The sequence below is a fragment of the Pan troglodytes genome, chromosome 1 (assembly GCF_028858775.2).
Source record: "Pan troglodytes isolate AG18354 chromosome 1, NHGRI_mPanTro3-v2.0_pri, whole genome shotgun sequence".
In the NCBI taxonomy this organism is placed as follows: Eukaryota; Metazoa; Chordata; class Mammalia; order Primates; family Hominidae; genus Pan; species Pan troglodytes.
The window spans coordinates 706,004-725,524 of record NC_072398.2 but is presented as its reverse complement, the minus strand read 5'-3'; the positions used below and the strand labels follow the sequence as shown (position 1 = coordinate 725,524).

Below are 19,521 nucleotides of genomic sequence, written 5' to 3'. Positions count from 1 at the left end.
TTTCTTTGATATGATACCACAAGCACAGGCAGCAAAAACAAAAATTAACAACTAGTTTTACATAAAACTAAAAAGCTTCTGCACAGCAAACGAAACAATCAACAATATGAAAAGCAGCCTACAGTATGGAAGAAAATATTTCAAAACCATATGTCAGGTAAGCAATTCATATCCAAAATACATAAGGAATTCCTACAAGTCGACATCAATATAATACATAATACAATTAAAAAAGGATTATCCAGAGCCCATATTCTCCACATTGAAACAGGAGAACTGGGGAGGCACACATCCACCTTCCTTAGCATTCTAAGACAATTCCCAGAAAGTTCATTCCATTCTTACCTCATGGAAATGAGAATTTAGGGGGGAAAGGAATGGCTTGACCACTTGAAGTGAGATAAAAAACAAAGTGGAGAGGCTGAGCCCACAGAGATATATGCACAGATGTTAGTGAAACCTCAGTGTACCTGCCAGCAGTGGTGTTTGATCAGAGAGGTACTAGCAAGCAGTATAGTCCACCTGCAAATGTGAGCTGGTTGCCCCTAGAAGAGGTGGGAAATTCTGCCTGGCTCAGACCCCTAGATAGCAAGCCTCCAGGCCCAGCCTCAGACCATACCCTGGGGCTTGCCCAAGGAGGGAGAAGAATTTGCTAATAAATTCAGAAAGCAAACAGCCACTCTTTTAGCCACACCAGTACCACCAGCTCCACTCAAACATGGATGGAACTGGAGGTCATTACGTGAAGTGAAATAAGACAAGCACAAAAAGACAAATATCACATTTTTTCTCTTGCAAGTGGAAGCTTAAAAAAGATGGATTTCATGAAGATAGAGAGTAGATTGGTGGCTACCAGAGGCCAGTAAATGTAGGGCAGGGGGAGTGTAAAGAGATATTGATTAATGGGTACTAATATACAGCTAGAAGGAATGAGACCTAATGCTTCATAGATCAGTATGGTGCCTATGGTTAACATTAATCTATTGTACACTTCAAAATAGGTGAGGGATAATAGTTGGAATCTTACTAGCATAAAGAAAAGACAAATATTTAAGGTGATGGAGTCCCCATTATCCTTATAACAGCCTCAAGTTTGACTGCTCACCACTTGGAGGCCAGGACATGAGAAACAGGGTTTGGTGAAAGGAAAGCAGCTTTATTTTTCAAAGGCAAGCAGTTGAGGAGAATGGCCAAACTCCAGTCTCTAAAAACCCATCTCCACTCTTTGGGTTGGGGGAGGGGGTTTAAGAAGGGAAACTTGGTATGAGAAACATGCAGAAATGTTGCAGGGTGCACGGTCTGTGTGTCTTATTCTGATGGTTATCTTGAGTAATCACCCATCCAGAGGTTTGGTTGGCGTCATCTTGACTTTGGCCCACTCGTGGTGGACTAATTGTTTGTGACACCCTCTAAGAAGGAGGATTTCACAGATAGGTCTGTATGCCTGGTTTGTTTTAAAATTAGCCCCTAGAATTTCTAAATAAGCACATAAATAGATAAGTGAGTGCGGTGCAAAGGAGGGCCTGTGGGAAAGGGAGAAAAATAAAGAGTTTTAAAATGTATATCAAGGCTATATTAGAGTTTGGAGGAAAAAAAAAGGTTTAAAAATGCATTTTGAAGCAAAGCTGCTCAGTTATAACTGCCCAATGTCAAATTTCATTCCATTTCTATGGTAAGTCAGAAATGCAATAAATCTGGCCATTTTCTGTTGAAGAGGGGCACAGTTAGGAGACACTGAAATGGAATCTGCCCACTTGGAGTTAGAGATATTCTCGAATTCCTAGACTTGCAGTAGGAATTTGCTGGAACATTATGTTTTGGTACCTAGGAATATCTGAGAAAGTCAGTCCTGTATCCCCATGCAGCGTGTACAACAGCAATACATTCATGAGGTTTATGGTGAGTTGGGTTACGGTCATGAGAGGGAAATGGGTGAAACGCCCCATACCAGGTATAGAAATGACTCCAAGTACTTAGGTTGGTGGCTTGAATGCGTCATGGCAAGACTGTGGTGGAAGAAAGGGGCAATTCCGCACAGACCCAACAGTCTGTTCTATTTTGGAGGGAAGCCATCATTTCTGCTCATTCAGTGAAAAGGTTAGTTTTAGCAGAGATAAAGAGTGTATTCATGACTACAAAACTCATTGAGAACTTTTCCATGTTAAGAAACGGCATTATTTTTCCATGTTAAGAAAAGGTATTACTTTTCTGCGTGATTTCCTTGGTTCTCATGGCAAGTGTTTAGACAGCTAGAGACAGGATTCCTGGATGCGCTCCAGTTGACTTTCCCAGTCCTTGAAGTCCATCAGCTTCCTGGATGCCACTTTCCTTACACCATCAGAGTGTTGCAGGCAGCTGATGCCACCGAGGGGAGAAAAGGAAAAATCCTTGAGACAAAGATGGTCTTATGGTCTTGGTAGCTACTGGGATTTTTTTTTTTTTAAGACAGAGTCTTGCTCTGTCACCCAGGCTGGAGTGCAGTGGCATGATCTCATTGTAACCTCCACCTCCTGGGTTCAAATTATTCTTCTGCCTCAGCCTCCCGAGTAGCTGGGATTACAGGCACATGCCACTACACTCGGCTAATTTTTGTATTTTTAGTAGAGATAGGGTTTGACCATGTTGGCCAGGCTGGTCTCGAACTCCTGACCTTGTGATCCGTCCACCTCAGCCTCCCAAAGTGCTGGCATTACAGGCGTGAGCCACTGTGCCTGGCCAAGATCCCTCTTAATTTGTTGTCTAGGAGATGAGAAAATAATTATATTTCCTCACCCATAATAGATACTTTTTTCCAATGTTTATGGAATTAATTTAATGAGTAGATAAAATTATTTCAAATTAGAAGGAACATGTATGAAAAAGGTACTTGAATGGGTCATGATAGATATTCTACTTTCTTTAAAGTTTTATTTAATTTTTCATTGGTCCATAATCTAGATATTAGAGTGTGATGTCTCAATACATTTATACATGTATCATAATGTAAAATAATATACATTTGTAATGATCAAATCTGGGTAATTAGCAAATCCATCACCTCAAATATTTATAATTTCTTTATGGTGGGAACATTCAAAGTCTTGTTTTCTAGCTATTTTGAAATGTACACTACATTATTGTTAACTATAACAATAGTTATAGTTAACACCCATGGGGGTGGAGGGTGGGAGAAGGGAGAGGAGCAGAAAAGATAACTATTGGGTGCTGGGCTTAATACCTCGGTGATGAAATAATCTCTACGAAAAACCCCCATGACATGAGTTTACCTGGGTAAAAACCTTCACATGTACCCCCGAACCTAAAAGGAAGTTAAATAAAAAATCTCTGCCTAGATGTTTAGTGTCTAACTCCTTGTTTCATTCATGTGTATGATAGAATTTCACCTGCTAAATCAAGTTCGTCTAACCAGCCAGTACAGAATAGATTCCCTCATGATTTTCTATCCCCTCACCCTGCCTTTATTTTTATTCACTATGGTTATTGATACCTGATTTTATCTTATGTGTTTATTAGTTTACTGCTTTTAGTTATCCTAGAATATAAGCTGAACAAAGGTGGAGTCTCTGACCATAATAAGCATAGAATAATGGCTGTCACATAACCAATATTGAATAAATATTTTTGAATGCATGAATAAAAGAAAGAAGCATTTAACATTTGAAGTTATGCTCTACTTGAAAACAATATTGTTAGAAGTCCACTGAATATCACATCCCAAATTACTATTGTATTAAAAGTTAAATGTACCAAAAAACATCCTTAAGCTCATTTACTGAAAAATATAAAGATAAATGATTCCAAAATATGTGAGGACTTTCTAGTCCCAAAAGCACTAAACTGAATCATTAGCACTAATGTATTAAACAAAACATTTTAAAGATTCTGATGGCACACAATTTCTCAAAACCAAAACTGAAAAAAAAAACAACTGTAGTATACACTATGTGAAAATGATAACTAATCTTAACATACAGCCAAGATGGCTGACTAGAAACAGCTGTGGGCAGAATCTCCCACACAGAAGAAGTGAAATGGTGAGTGAATCCTGCACTGGCAACCGAGGTATCCAGGTTCTGTCATTGGGCCTGACTAGGGAGTTGTTATGACTCATGGAGAGCAAGGAAAAGTATGGTGGTGTGACGGCCCACCTGGGAAACACATGGGACAAGGGGAGCTCCCACCCCTAACCAAGGGAGGCGGTGAGTGATCATGCTACCCTGCCTGGGAAATCAGATTTTTCCATGGATTTGTGCAACCCATGGTTCAGGAGATCCCCCTTATGAGCCCAGGCCACCAGGGCCTTGGATCCCAAGACACCTCAAGATTCGTGCACATGAATGTTCATTGCAGCATGATTCACAATAGCAAAGACATGGAATCAACCTACATGCCCATTAATGACAGATTGGAGGAAAGGAATGAACAAAACCTCAAAGAATTATGTGATTATGTAAAAAGACTGAGCTTTTGACTGATTGGTGTACCTGAAAGAGACAGGGAGAATGAAACCAAGTTGGAAAACATACTTCAGGATATCATCCAGGGGAACTTCCCCAACCTAACAAGACAGGCCAACATTCAAATTCAGGAAATTCAGAGGACCTCAGTAAGATACTCCATGAGAAGATCAACCCCAGGAACATAATCATCAGATTCTTTAAGTTTGGAATGAGGGAGAAAGTGTTAAGGGCAGCTGGAGAGAAAGTACAGATCACCTATAAAGGGAAGCCCATCGGAACAACAGCAGACCTCTCGGTGGAAACCCTACAACCCAGAAGAGATTGAGGGTCAGTATTCAACATTCTTAAAGGAAAGAATTTCCAACCTGGAATTTCATATCTGGTCAAACTAAGCTTCATAAGTGAAGGAGAAATAAAATCCTTTTCAGACAAGCAAATGCTGAGGGAATTTGTCACCAACTAGGCCTGCATTGCAAGAGCTCCTGAAGAAAGCACTAAATATGGAAAGGAAAAACCGTTAGCAGCCACTGCAATAACACACTGAAGTAGAAAGACCAATGGCACTATGAAGCAACTACATCAACAAGCCTGCAAAATGACAAGCTAACATCATGATGACAGGATCAAATTCACACAATATTAACCCTAAATGTAAATGGACTAAATGCCCCAATTAAAAGACACAGAATGGCAAGCTGAATGGAGTCAAGACCCATTGGTGTGCTGTATTCAAAAGACCCATCTCGTGTGCAAAGACACACATAGGCTTAAAATAAAGGGATGGAGGAAAATTTGCTAAGCAAGTAAAAGCAGAAAAAGCAGGGGTTGCAATCCTAGTTTCTGACAAAACAGATTTTAAACAAAAATATCAGAAAGGACAAAGAAGGGCCTCACATAATGGTAAAGGGATTAATTCAACAAGAAGGGCTAAATATCATAAATATATATGAACCCAATACAGGAGCACCCAGATTCATAAAACAAGTTCTTGGAGACCTACAAAGAGACTTAGACTCTTATACAATAATAGTGGGAGACTTTAACACCCCACTGTCAATATTAGACAGATCATGAACATAGAAAATTTAAAAGAATATTCAGGACTTGAACTCGGCCCTTGATCAAGTAGATCTGATACATATTTACAGGACTCTCCACCCCAAAACAACAGAATATACATTATTCTCGATGCCACATGGAACTTGCTCTAAAATTGATCACATAATTGGAATTAAAACACTCCTCAGCCAATGCAAAAGTACTGAAATAATAACAAATAGCCTTTCAGATCCCAGTGTAATCAAATTAGACCTAAAGATTAAGAAACTTACTCAAAACCACACAACTGCATGGAACTTGAGCAACCTGTTCCTGAATGACTCCTGGGTAAATAATAAAATTAAGGCAGAAATCAGGAAGTTCTTTGAAACCCATGAGAACAAAGAGACAATGTACCAGAATCTCTGGGACACAGCTGAAGCAGTATTAAGAAATAAATTTTGGCCGGGCATCGTGGCTTACGCCTGTAATCCCAGCACTTTAGGAGGCTGAGGCGGGTGGATCACGAGGTCAGGAGATCAAGACCATCCTGACTAACACGGTGAAACCCCATCCCTACTAAAAATACAAAAAATTAGCTGGGCATGGTGGCAGGTGCCTGTAGTCCCAGCTACTCGGGAGGCTGAGGCAAGAGAATGACATGAACCCTTGAGGCTGAGCTTGCAGTGAGCTGAGATCACGCCACTGCACTCCAGTCTGGGCAACAGAGTGAGACTCCATCTCAAAAAAAAAAAAAAAGAAAGAAAGAAATTTTATGGCACTAAATGCCCACATCAAGAAGCTAGAAAGATCTCAAATCAACACCTTAACATCCCAATTGAAGAACTAGGGAACCAAGAGCAAACAAGCTGAAAATCTTCCAGAAGACAATAAATAACCAAGATCAGAGTGGAACTGAAGGAGATAGAGACATGAAAAACCTTCAACAATTCAATGAATCCAGAGGCTTATTTTTTGAAAAACTTAATAAAATAGAGAGACCACTAACTAGACTAATAAAGATGAAAAGAGAGAAGAATCAAATAGGCACAATAAAAAAACAATAAGGGGTTATTACCACTGACCACACAGAAATAAAAACAATCATCAGAGAATACCTCTATGCAAATAAACTAGAATATCTAGAAAAAAATGTATAAATTCCTAGACACAAGCACTCTTCCAGGACTAAACCAGGAAGAAGTTGAATCCCTGAATAGATCAATAACAAGTTCTGAAATTGAGGCAGTAATAGCCTACCAACCAAAAAAAGTCCAGGACCAGATATATTTACAGCTGAATTCTACCAGATGCACAAAGAGGAGCTGGCACCGTTTATTCTGAGACTATTCCAAACAATTGAAAAGGAGACACTTCTCCCTAACTCATTTTATGAGGCCAGCATCATCCTGATACCAAAACCTGGCAGACATACAAGAACAACAACAAAAACCTCAGGCCAATATCCCTGATGAACATCAATGCAAAAATCCTCAATAAAATATTAACAAACTGAATTTAGCAACACAGTAAAAAGCTTATCCACCACAATCAAGTCGGGTTCATCCCTGGGATGCAAGTCTGGTTCAACGCAGGCAAATCAATAAGTGTAATTCATCACATAAACAATACTAAAGACAAAAACTACATGATTATCTCAATAGATGTAGGAAAAAAAACCTTTAATAAAATTCCACATCCTTTCATGTTAAAAACTCTCAGTGAACTAGGTATTGATGGAACATATTTCAATAAGAGCTATTTGTGACATTTGTGACAATTCACAGCCAATATCATACTAAATGTACAAAAAGCTGGAAGCATTCCCCTTGAAAACCAGCACAAGAAAAATATGCCCTCTCTCACCACTCCTATTCAACATAGTATAAGAAGTTCTGGCCAGTGCAGTCAGGCAAGAGGAAGAAATAAAGGGTATTCAAATAGGAAGAGAGGAAGTCAAATTGTCTCTGTTGCAGATGGCATAATCCTATATCTAGAAAACCCCATCATCATATCTCAAAAGCTCCTTAAGCTGATAAGCAACTTCAGCAAAGTCTCAGGATACAAAATCAATGTGCAAAAGTCACAAGCATTCCTGTACACCAACAATAGATAAGAAGAGAGCCCCTGTAGTCCCAGCTACTCAGGAGGCTGAGACAGGGAGAATAGCGTGAACCCAGGAGGCAGAGCTTGCAGTGAGCCAAGATTGCACCACTGCACTCCAGCCTGGGCAACAGAGCGAGACTCCATCTCAACAAAAAAAAAAAAAAAAAAAAGAAGAGAGCCAAGTCATGAATGAACTCCCATTCACAATTGCTACAAAAAGAATAAACTACCTAGGAATACAGCTAAGAAGGGATGTGAAGGATCTCTTCAAGGAGAAGCACAAACCACTGCTAAAGGAAATAAGAGAGGACACAAACAAATGGAAAAATATTTTATGCTCATGGATAGGAAGAACCAATATTGTGAAAATGGCCATACTGCCCAAAGTAATTTATAGATTCAATGCTATTCCCATTAAACTGCCATTGACGTTCTTCATAGAATTACAAAAAACTATTTTAAAATTCACATGGAACCAAATAAAGGACCGGTATAGCCAAGACAATCCTAAGCAAAAGGATCAAAGTTTGAGGCATCGCACTACCTGACTTGAAACTATACAACATGGCTACAGTAACCAAAACAGCATGGTACTGGTACAAAAACAGTCACAGAGACCAATGGAACAGAATAGAGATCTCAAAAATAAGACCACACATCTACAACCATCTGATCTTCAACAAACCCAACAAAAACAAGCAATAGAAAAAGGATTTCCTATTTTATAAATGGTGATGGGAAAACTGGCTAGCCATATGCAGAAAATTGAAACTGGACACCTTCCTTACACCTTATGCAAAAATTAACTCACATGGATTAAAGACTTAAATGTAAAACCCAAAACTATAGACACCTTAAAAGAAAATCTAAGCAATATCATTCAGGACATAGGCACAGGAAAAGATTTTATGACAAAAACAGCAAAAGCAATTGCAACAAAACCAAAAAGTGAAAAATGAGATCTAATTAAACTAAAGAGCTGCACAGCAAAAGAAACTATCATCATTATGAACAGACAACCTACAGAATGGGAGAAAATTTTTGCAATCTATTCATCTGACAAATGTCTAATATCCAGAATCTAGAAGGAACTTAAACAAATTTACAAGAAAAAGAACAAAGGATCCCATTAAAAAGTGGGCAAAGAACATGAAAAGACACTTTTCAAAAGAAGACTTTTATGTGGCCAACAAACATGAAAAAAAGCTAAACATCGCTGATCATTAGAGAAATGCAAATCAAAACCACAATGAGATACTATCTCATGCCAGTCAGAATGGTGATTATTAAAAAGTAAAGAAAAAACAGATGATGGTGAGGCTGTGGGGAAATAGGAACACTTTTACACTGTTGGTGGGAATGTAAATTAGTTCAACTATTGTGGAGAAAAATGTGGTGATTTCTCAAAGACCTAGAACCAGAAGTACCATTTGACCCACCAATCCTATTACTGAGTAGATACCCAAAGGAATATAAATCACTCCATTATAAAGATACATGCATGTGTATGTTCATTCCGACACTACTCACAATAGCAAAGACATGGAATCAACACAAATGTTCATCAAAGATAGATTGGATAAAGAAAACATGGTACATATACAACATGGATTACTATGCAGCCATAAAATGGAATGAGATCATGTCCTTTGCAAAGACATGGGTGGAGCTGGAAGCCATTATCCTCAGCAAACTATTGCAGGAACAGAAAACCAAACACTGCATATTCTCACTTATAAGTGGGAGCTGAACAATGAGAACACATGCATACAGGGAGGGGAACAACACACACTGGGGCACCTCAGGGGGTTGGGGGGAGCAAGAGCATCAGGATAAATAGCTAATATATGAGTATATTATATATACTAGCTAAATCATATATAAATAGCTAATATATGAGTATATATCAATGACTTGATACCTAGGTGATGGGTTGATAGGTGCAGCAAACCACCATGGCACACTTTTGCCTATGCAACGAACCCGCACATCCTGCACGTATATCCCAGGACTTAAAATACAATAAAATTTAATAAAATAGAAAAAATTATTAATATATACACATGAAATATAAATATATATGCACATACACATGTGGAAATAGAAAAAATGTGCACAGGATTTGACAGATATTTCACAAAGCAACAGTTAAACACATCAAAAGTCATGTAAACATTAGTAATCAAAAAGGCAAATTGAACAATGATGTACCTATCAAATTGACTAAGATGGAAAAGTGCATAGAATTCAGTCCTGGTACATGTAAAGTTTATTGCTGTGATGCTGTAACACAAGTTGAAAACATTTTTGGACAGGGAATTTAGTTGATGGATATTAAGAAATTTGAAAACTTTGTATCTTCTTGCAAATCACTTTAGGAAAAAACACACTTAGAGAATGCTATCTGGGAAAGGTGGCGGGGGAGAGTATACGGAAATGTTGGTCAAAGAGTTAAAAGTTGCAGTTGTGTAGGATAAATAAGTCTAGAGATCTAATGTATAGCATGATGACTATAGCTAATAATATTGTATTGTACACTGGGAAGTAGCCAAGAGAGTAGGTTTCAGGTGCTCTTAGCACATGTAGACACACACACACACACACATACACACAAAGTAAAGATGGACATGCTTATTTTCTTGACTGTAGTAATAGCAATAATTTCACTATGTATATAAAAATATGTTGCATACCTTAAATATATACAATAAAAAGAGAATCCTTTGTACATAATCTATTAAAAATGTCAAACAATTTATCACTTAGAAATTTGAACACAACCTAAATAACCACTATTTGGATTTTAATTGTGGTATAATTAATTTGATAGGATATCAATGTCTAGTCACATATATACACTTAACCCATTTTAAATAGAATAGATTTAATGTACAAAAGTGGTTACAGGGTGGCACAAAGGGCTGGAGGGAAGGCTGATGCAGCAAGGAGCCGAGTGTTATCACTCACGGACCAGGAGTTGTCACCAGTGGCGCCTCATATGCTCCTCAGTGCTGAGCTGATGGAGACTGCACACCCAGGGCTGCTTGTGTGACTTTCCCATGCTGATATGCGGCAACTTGGATGCCTGCATCCCCACAAATGCAGCTGAAACTGACTGTAAGCCCACAACTCCCTCAGGACCCCTGCTGCCTGCAGTTGCTGCTGCTGCCGCCACAGATCATCACCAGAAGCAGGAAATAAGACACAGTTTCCTTCTTTCTCCTGCTCTCCAGTGTTCCACCAGGGCCTGCCCTCTCATAGCCTTACAGGAAACCAGGTAGCACAGGAGTCAGGACAAGCTCTCTGCAGGCTGAAGCCCTAGAAGTCAGTGGAGGCACCAGCCCTAAAGCGTGGGCCCAACAAACAGAAGACAGACACCATCTGGACAAACTTTTTCATGAAAAGACCTCCATGACATGGTAACACGATCAACATCATTCTAGAACACACGCACAGAAAACGGTTCAGAAATACTTGTCTGCAAGATCCAAGAGGGTGGAGTTGCTTCCACCTGGTTACCTATTTTATTCCAACTGTCTGTTACATGGTGTACACTTCATAAATATTCATAGTATGAAGTCAAGACATGAATTTTAAAGTTTTGTTTCTATCTGAACTATTACATTACGGTTGATTTTTAAATTTTATTTGTACTAGACTGTGATTTTAGATTTTTTAGTCATATCAATATTTAAAATAAAAACAAACTTTAAAATTAAATGCATCACTAAAGTAACACAGCTTGCAGGTGAATAACAGAAGAAAGAACATAACAAGCTAATGAAGAGTGATAGCAATGAAGATGTGAAAAAGACAACCTCAATTTTAGTATGGAGTTCATTACTGATCAGCGATACTCTCTTTGACACATCAACTGAACTCTGAGTTTCAAAGCCTATATTTGTGAAAGATTGGAACACAAATAGCAATATTTTATAAAAATTTCCTAAAGTTTAAAGGAGGAGGCACATACACATGAAAATATTGTGTAAAACACAAAAGGCCATATATAACTAACTCATATATCATAGGTAAAAATTCATTAGTAATGGCTAACTTTGACATTATTGTTAATATTTGTTGAGATTTTCAGTTTAACAATAAAAGAAGATTAAATAACAACAACAAAACAGCTGGGCACAGTGGTGTGTGTCTGTAGTACCAGCTATTCAGGAGAGTGATGTGGAGGGGGTTCACTTGAGGCCAGGAGGTCGAGGCCTTCGTGCACTGTGATCTCACCTGTAAAAATCTACTGCACTCCAGCCTGGGCAACATAGTAAGATTCTGTCGCTTAAAAAAAAATGAGAGGAAAATCAGAAAAAGGCAACAGAGATACCTATTAGCTTCTTTAGCTCCTTTATTTGCATTCTTCTTCAAAACCCCAGAGAGGACTTATTAACAGAAAACTTTTATCTACGCCCCTAATGGACACAGTGAAGCCAGGGATGATGTCACTTTTGTTTTTCTTTGCACAGTTAAGCCAGCCACACACCATGAGCCCCTCCAAATGAGGGTCAAGACATCATCTGATGGTGAGTTCCACCAGATAGGTAGACAGTATTGCAGGAACAAAAGGTGGTCACGGTTCTTGATTTGTTCTGCTTTTGAAACATTTCTGTTAGTTCTTGACTGTATTTCCTCATTTTCCTCTATCATCTATTTTTATGGAGAAAAGCCAATCTGTTTTATTTTTCCTTTGAGTCTCATTTTATATAATACTTATTTACTGCAACATATTAGTAAACGGGTTTTTCATTTCCAAATTATTTATGGACAAAATCATATATATTCTTCCTCTGTTATTGAATGATACGTTTGTTTTAGTGGGATGAAAATTTTGCAGAGGAAAAACAACTAATTTTTCTTTGAATGGAAATTAGGTCTTAGAGTTAGAAAACACTAGCAACAAATGTTTCAATCATATTTATGTTTCCCTGGTGAAACCAATAGTGAGTTATCTAAAACCCAAATTTTAGTCTACGGAAGCAGGACTGTGTCCCCAAGAGAACTGAGGTAAGTGACATGCTCTGGGTCCCGCACCTGCACCAATGTACTTACTCCATGGGGTTAGCTGTGTGATGTTAGATAGATACCCCAGAACTTGAACTTTTAAATCTGTAAATGGTGAAATTAGATTATATACCTCATAGGTTCTTGAGGAAAATTAAAAGTGGTAAACTGGCATTTAGAACAATTCCTAGGATACTGTAAGCTTCACATAAATGCTCAATATTGCCCTACCACCACTATTAATTATTCCCTGGGTTAAACATGCATTGTGCTGTTTGGAAACTCAAGCAATGTGATCAAGAAAAATAAAAGAAAGAAAAAGTCCAGTTGTGCTGCATGCTGCAGTCACAGTTTTCCCTCACTGATCTGGTGTCCCAGGTTCAGCATGGCTTAATGACAGGGACTCCCATTTACAAAAGTGCAGCAGAGATTTGCGCAGCATCCACCTCCCCTCCCGCACTGCCCTCTTGGTCTCCCTCCATTCACTTAGCAAACAGCTGCCCAGTCTCCGCATCTAATTATTATTCTCAAAAACTTGAAAATATTAATAAGTCTAATTAGAATTATTAAAAGAATTCAAAATGTATTTGAAACTTGGAAATTCTTCCTGAAATATGACTGTATGATAACCACTGCTAAAGTCTTCCCAGAAAAAGGACCCTATATTTTCTTCCTATTGATAAATACTAAAATTTAACAACATGTCAGAAATTGAAAAGTTGCAAAGTTTTAATCTTCTTAAGAGAAAATGTAGGAGTTATCAGTGATTCTCTTCAGAAAGGTTAAATGTATTTTGCTTCTATTAGCCTTGTTAATGTAGCTCATAGCTATTCTAATCTGAAGTTGTACTTTAAATCATGTTTATATGTTTTTTCCTGAATAGACTGACTGTGACCTCCTCAAGCTTAATCAAATATAATTTGTCTTTGATTCCTGCACTAGCTAACACAGAGTCAGGCTGTGAGTAGCAAGATAGAGGAAGGAATTTAATTGAAGTGAGAGACATCTTAGTGTTTTATTTTCTTTTCTGCCTCACAGTTTCCATGAAAAAATTCACTGTAGCAGGCAATAAAGCAGATATTTGCAAAAACACCAAAAGCCTTGCCTGGTAAATAGCAGGGAGTTTCTAAATCCCAGTTATGCCCCCCTGAGATTTAATGCGAATGACAGGAGCATTAAGGAGTTGAGCTTGGAGAAGCATGCACTTGTCACAAAGAAGGTGGATTCTGCATAAATCTCTGCTCAACATGAAAATAAGAGACATACCTTACATTAATATATGCATTTCTATTTGTAAATATGCATATACAATGTATTCTTATATTTGTAAATCTGCACATATATAAAAATGCATATCTATAAATTTATATAAAATAAATGTAAACTGTATACATACAAGTTGTCTGGCACTAGAGAAATTATCAAATCCAAATTCTTACAAGTCTGACTAAGTGATAAAATCAGCAAACTGAAGTAATGAAGCTCATATCATAAAATGATTATAGTAATACAGTCTGCAGAATAATTTGTGTAGATATTAACTCTTTGACAGTGTATGTATTTATTCATTTGTAACTGGTAATATTCTAAGCACTTTCATTACTTTTTCTGCATTTAATCTTCATCAACCCTGAGGTCAAACCTTTTCTTACCATCTATTTTTATGTGCAGTAAACAGAGGAATAGCAGGTAGAGGGGAAGCTGGGTCCACCCTGCAGTCCAGCCACGGTCCCTGGGCTCCTCACCCCATGTGACTCTGGTTTCTGAGGAGTCTGGTGTGTAGGAGGACCCTGGCTTGCTCATGGGGATGTGTGGGGTTTTGCTCCACGAAACCACAGAGCCTCACAGCATTGTCCAATACTGTGGGTAGAAGGGTGCAGATGTTTGGTATGGATTTTCCACAAGTGATATTTTAGTCACGTTCTAAATCATTCCTATATGGAATACACTTTTGGGAGTTTTTAAGATTCCAGATGGATCCTTAAACCAGAGAATGTAATTCACTTTAGACTTCTCTAAACAACTCTAAAAACAGGGGGACAAAATTCTCCTTTGTTTTCAATAATTCACTATTCATGTCTGCATAAGGCAGTGACACTGCCAATTTCCAGGACTTGTTTATAATAGACACTCTCATCAGGAAATCTCATGACTCAGAACTGTGGCAACTTCAGTACAAATCACCCTTTTGATCCACAGTTGTGAATTCTTAGTTCCTGGTAAATTTCTTGAATTGCAGATAATTTATAACACCCAAATCTACAGGCCCATGGGCCTTTCTTTGGTTAGAATACACACACACACACACACACACACACAATTTGTTTCAGAGGCTCAAATTACTTTAACCCCAAGCTTTCCTTGGTGGCCTAGGTGAAACCTCATGGACAACATCACCTGGATGGCCAGCCACACTGGATGGTCGGATTTCATCCTGATGGGACTCTTCAGACAATCCAAACATCCAATGGCCAATATCACCTGGATGGCCAACCACACTGGATGGTCGGATTTCATCCTGTTGGGACTCTTCAGACAATCCAAACATCCAGCTCTACTTAGTGTGGTCATCTTTGTGGTTTTCCTGATGGCGTTGTCTGGAAATGCTGTCCTGATCCTTCTGATACACTGTGACGCCCACCTCCACACCCCCATGTACTTTTTCATCAGTCAATTGTCTCTCATGGACATGGTGTACGTTTCTGTCACTGTGCCCAAGATGTTCCTGGACCAGGTCATGGGTGTGAATAAGATCTCAGCCCCTGAGTGTGGGATGCAGATGTTCTTCTATGTGACACTAGCAGGTTCAGAATTTTTCCTTCTAGCCACCATGGCCTATGACCGCTACGTGGCCATCTGCCATCCTCTCCGTTACCCTGTCCTCATGCACCATAGGGTGTGTCTCTTCCTGTCATCAGGCTGCTGGTTCCTGGGCTCAGTGGATGGCTTCACATTCACTCCCATCACCATGACCTTCCCCTTCTGTGGATCCCGGGAGATTCATCATTTCTTCTGTGAAGTTCCTGCTGTATTGAATCTCTCCTGCTCAGACATCTCACTCTATGAGATTTTCATGTACTTCTGCTGTGTCCTCATGCTCCTCATCCCTGTGGTGATCATTTCAAGCTCCTATTTACTCATCCTCCTCACTATCCACAGGATGAACTCAGCAGAGGGCCGGAAAAAGGCCTTTGCCACCTGCTCCTCCCACCTGACTGTGGTCATCCTCTTCTATGGGGCTGCCATGTACACCTACATGCTCCCCAGCTCCTACCACACCCCTGAGAAGGACATGATGGTATTTGTCTTCTATACCATCCTCACTCCAGTGCTGAACCCTTTAATCTATAGTCTTAGGAATAAGGATGTCATGGGGGCTCTGAAGAAAATGTTAACAGTGGGACCTGCCTTTCAAAAAGCTATGGAGTAGACCATTTTGAGAGTAATTTACTTTTCCTTCTCTCTGCACTTCACATATGAGAATGTTATACCAGTGTTATTTCCCAGACTCCAAGACTGCCATGGTGTTTGATCTCATTTTCACACCTCTTTTAGAAATCGCTTTCCTGTACTAGAAAGCTTTTCAATTTATACTCCGTCTCACTTCAAAATGCATTATTCAGTCATATTATATTGATGTTACAGTTACTGAAGTTCATAACTACTTTCTAATTCTATAGGAGATTTTCATATTCTGGGAATACATAATGATACTACTTAGAGGATAAAGGTTATAAGGCATAAAATTGAGAGAGAGGGAGAAATGAGGAAGAAAAAGGGTTCATATAGATGTTCTTTGTACTACTTTTATTTATGCTAATTTTCTGTATAATTGAAATTAATTTTAAATAAATAATTAAAATATGTCCCCTCCCTCCCACCTTTTTTGAGCAGTACACATGATATAATATCTTAGAAAACTTGCTGATTGCAATGTAGTTATTCACTGCTGAGACAATCCAGCCATTTGTCCACCCTTATTGGAGGCTGTCTTGGCCCACATGGTTGGTTCCTGAAAGATTAAGGTCTGTTATTGAGGTTAACAGTCTTCATCAAGTGCTAGGTTTTGAATCCCGAATTCCGTTAAGAGACTGTGGAAAACATATTAGCCTGGGGTGAAAAGAAGCTTTAGAGAAGATTTCCAGCACAAAGTGACATCTGAGCTGAGTTTTGAAGTATGTAATTTATTAGACAAATAAGAAGAGGTAGAGTATCAAATATTCAATTGTTCATTTATCCAGTAAATATTTGTTATGCTATATTAAATCTAAAATATTCACTAAATAAAATTCAAAGGTGAATACTACATACTGCTTTCCCCAAGAAATTTGAACTAGTAATTCTGTGTGCTAATAGGTGCTATAAAGTGTATGAAATGCTTTGATGCACATGTGGAAAGGGTATAGCTCATTCTGGCACCTCGCTTCTTCCTGTGCTGTGCACATTCAATCAAGCAGAAGATGCTGAGTGCAGCCCCAGGAGCTCAGTGTTAAAGGTGCCTAGCTGTTCCCCTCAGATAACTACACATGGCTGGGGAAGGGGGAGGGACTTTGTCAGGGATGTGATGATGCCAGGGAAAAGGCACAGCAAGAGCAAAGGTCAGACAATTGACCAAGCAGGAGTGGCAAATATTCTAATCGTGCCTTGTTTCCTGTTTTGTTTTGTGGAATAATTCCTTGCTTTCTGTGACCCAGATGTCTACAAACAGTAGAAAATGATCAGTCTTGCATTTCAGAAATATTACTTTGGTGACAATAGATTGGAGAAGTGCAAACCTGGTGGAAGGCAGACCACGTGAGTGAGGATGGTGAACTGCATGATCTGAGTGGAACGATGTGTACCTTACCACCAGGAGGGACTTAGGGAGAGGAAATGTTTGGGGTATGCAGGGATGTGAGACTTTGTCAAACCAATTGGATTATAATTACAGACCTAGTTGCAGATGTATCATTTTCCAATTGCCTGTGTCCAGCTTGTGAAGAATCAAGTGCCTTCAGATTTACAGATTCTGCTTTCCTCTTGACAATATGATCCTAAACATGTAAAACTTAAAATCTCCACAAAAGCTCTGTTAGAACAATTGAAAGACTTCACATAAAGTTGCAGAAATCAAAATCAACATACATCAATAATTTCTCTATGCACTAACAACAAAATACCTGAAAAAGAAATTTAAAAACAATTTTATTTATAATAGTGTCAAATCAAACAAACAAAAACTTTGGGATAAATTTAACCAAAAGGGTTAAATATCTACACTGAAAAGCATAAAACATTGATGTAGGAAATTAAAGAAGACACCAATAAATGAAAACTATCCCATATTCATGGATTGGAAGAATTAATATGTTAAATTTTTCATGTTACCCAAAGGGGTCTACACATTTAATGACATTCCTGTCAAATTTCAATGTCATTTTTCACAGAACTGGAGAAAAAAATGATTTATATGAACAGTAAGAACAAAAGGGGAGCATCACACTACTTTTTTTCTAAATATATTACAAAGCTACGACACTCAAAACAGCATGGTACACGCATTACAAAAGGCACATTGACCAGTGGAACAGGATTTAGAGCTGAGAAATAAACCCACACATTTATAGTCAATTGATTTTTGACAAATGTGCCAAAAACACACCTGAGGAAAGACTGTTCCTTCAACAAATGATACTGGAAAAATTAGATATCCACACGCAAAAGAACAAAATTGAACCCTTTTCTCACACCATATACAAAAATCAATTCAAAATGAATTAAACTTGGATATAAGACCCGAAACTGTAAAGCTGCTAGAAGAAAATATAGGGAAAAGCTCTGTGACATTGGTTTGGGCAATGTTTTTCTGGATATAAACTCAAACTCCCATGGAACAAAAGCACAAATAAACAAATCAGATTATGCAAAACTAAAAAGGTTCTGCACAGTAAAGGAAACAACCAATAGAGTGAAGAGACAACCCACAGAATCAGATAAAGTATTTGTAAACTATATTATCTGATAAGTGATTAGTAGAAAAAATATATCAGGAACTCAAAAACCTCAATAGTAAGAAAATAAATAACACAACTTAAAAATGGGCATAAGACCTGAATAGACATTTCTGGAAAGAAGACAGACAGATGGCCAACAGGTATATGAAAAATAATGCTTATTATCACTAATCATCAGGGAAACACAAAACAAAACCACAATGAGATATCACTTCACTCTTGTTAGAATGGCTATTATCAAAAAGACAAAAGATAACAAGTGTTGGTGAGGACATGGAGACAACTTCCCTCCCTCCCACCTCCAACTTTGAGGGTACAGTGGGCTGAAGTGAAGAATGCATGAGCTGGGGGAGGCAGAGGATGCTGGGTCCTGTCTCCCCACTCTTGGGGCCAACTCCTTGACCTGATACAGGCAGAACAGGTGAGGCCCCGAGGCTTTACCTTGACTGAGAGCTCTAGCTGTGAGTAGGATCTAGGCATGTTAGTAATGACTGATTCTGGACTGAATGTGCTGGGAGGTCATTTGAAAGTCTAGGAAGGTTGAAAAAACCTCATAGCTTGAACAGGCATTTGAATGAAACCTCAAAGTTCTTTTGTGCTTGTAACTTGAAGACATTTGCTCTTTGGAAATAGCATACACATATACAGACCATCTATATGGTATACACAGATGACAAAGGTTTGTGCTCTCCAGTTTCTTTTCTTCTTTATTTGATGGATTTATTCTTTCTTGCACACCTGTAATTATATTTCTCTTGACACCTTGTTGTATATCAACTTCTTGAGTTACACTCCTTGTCAATAGTTGAAAAGTTTCTGTCTTTCAGCTTCCCACAAATTTGCTGATGAGTCAGTTGCTGCTCAGATTTTTTAAAAATCAATTTTATATAACTAGTTCTTTCTATCTGGTGACT

The 19,521-nt window shown here is 38.4% G+C and overlaps 2 protein-coding genes across 4 annotated transcripts in view; both read left to right on the top strand.

Annotated features, from left to right (window-relative positions):
- The window catches only part of OR2T6 (olfactory receptor family 2 subfamily T member 6), a 68,468-nt gene that overhangs the window by 25,839 nt on the left and 23,108 nt on the right, over positions 1 to 19,521 (top strand). The window contains exon 1 of one of the 3 annotated variants that reach the window (XM_063789972.1): positions 19,225 to 19,286. The exons of 1 other annotated variant lie outside the window; for it this stretch is intronic. In XM_063789972.1, coding sequence (XP_063646042.1) covers positions 19,278 to 19,286 — 9 coding nt within the window. In that variant the 5' untranslated portion in view covers positions 19,225 to 19,277. Of the gene's footprint in view, positions 1 to 19,224; positions 19,287 to 19,521 lie in introns of those variants that run through there. One more of the 3 variants, XM_063789963.1, reaches the window with a different exon arrangement.
- On the top strand, positions 15,067 to 16,149 carry OR2T4 (olfactory receptor family 2 subfamily T member 4). The gene has a single exon (XM_001142557.3). The coding sequence runs from the start codon at positions 15,082 to 15,084 to the stop codon at positions 16,042 to 16,044; it is 963 nt and encodes a 320-aa protein (XP_001142557.2). The 5' UTR covers positions 15,067 to 15,081; the 3' UTR covers positions 16,045 to 16,149.

Bases quoted from the DNA above. Each gene is read 5' to 3' on its own strand.
- OR2T4 (XM_001142557.3), top strand. From the start codon at position 15,082: ATGGCCAATATCACCTGGATGGCCAACCACACTGGATGGTCGGATTTC.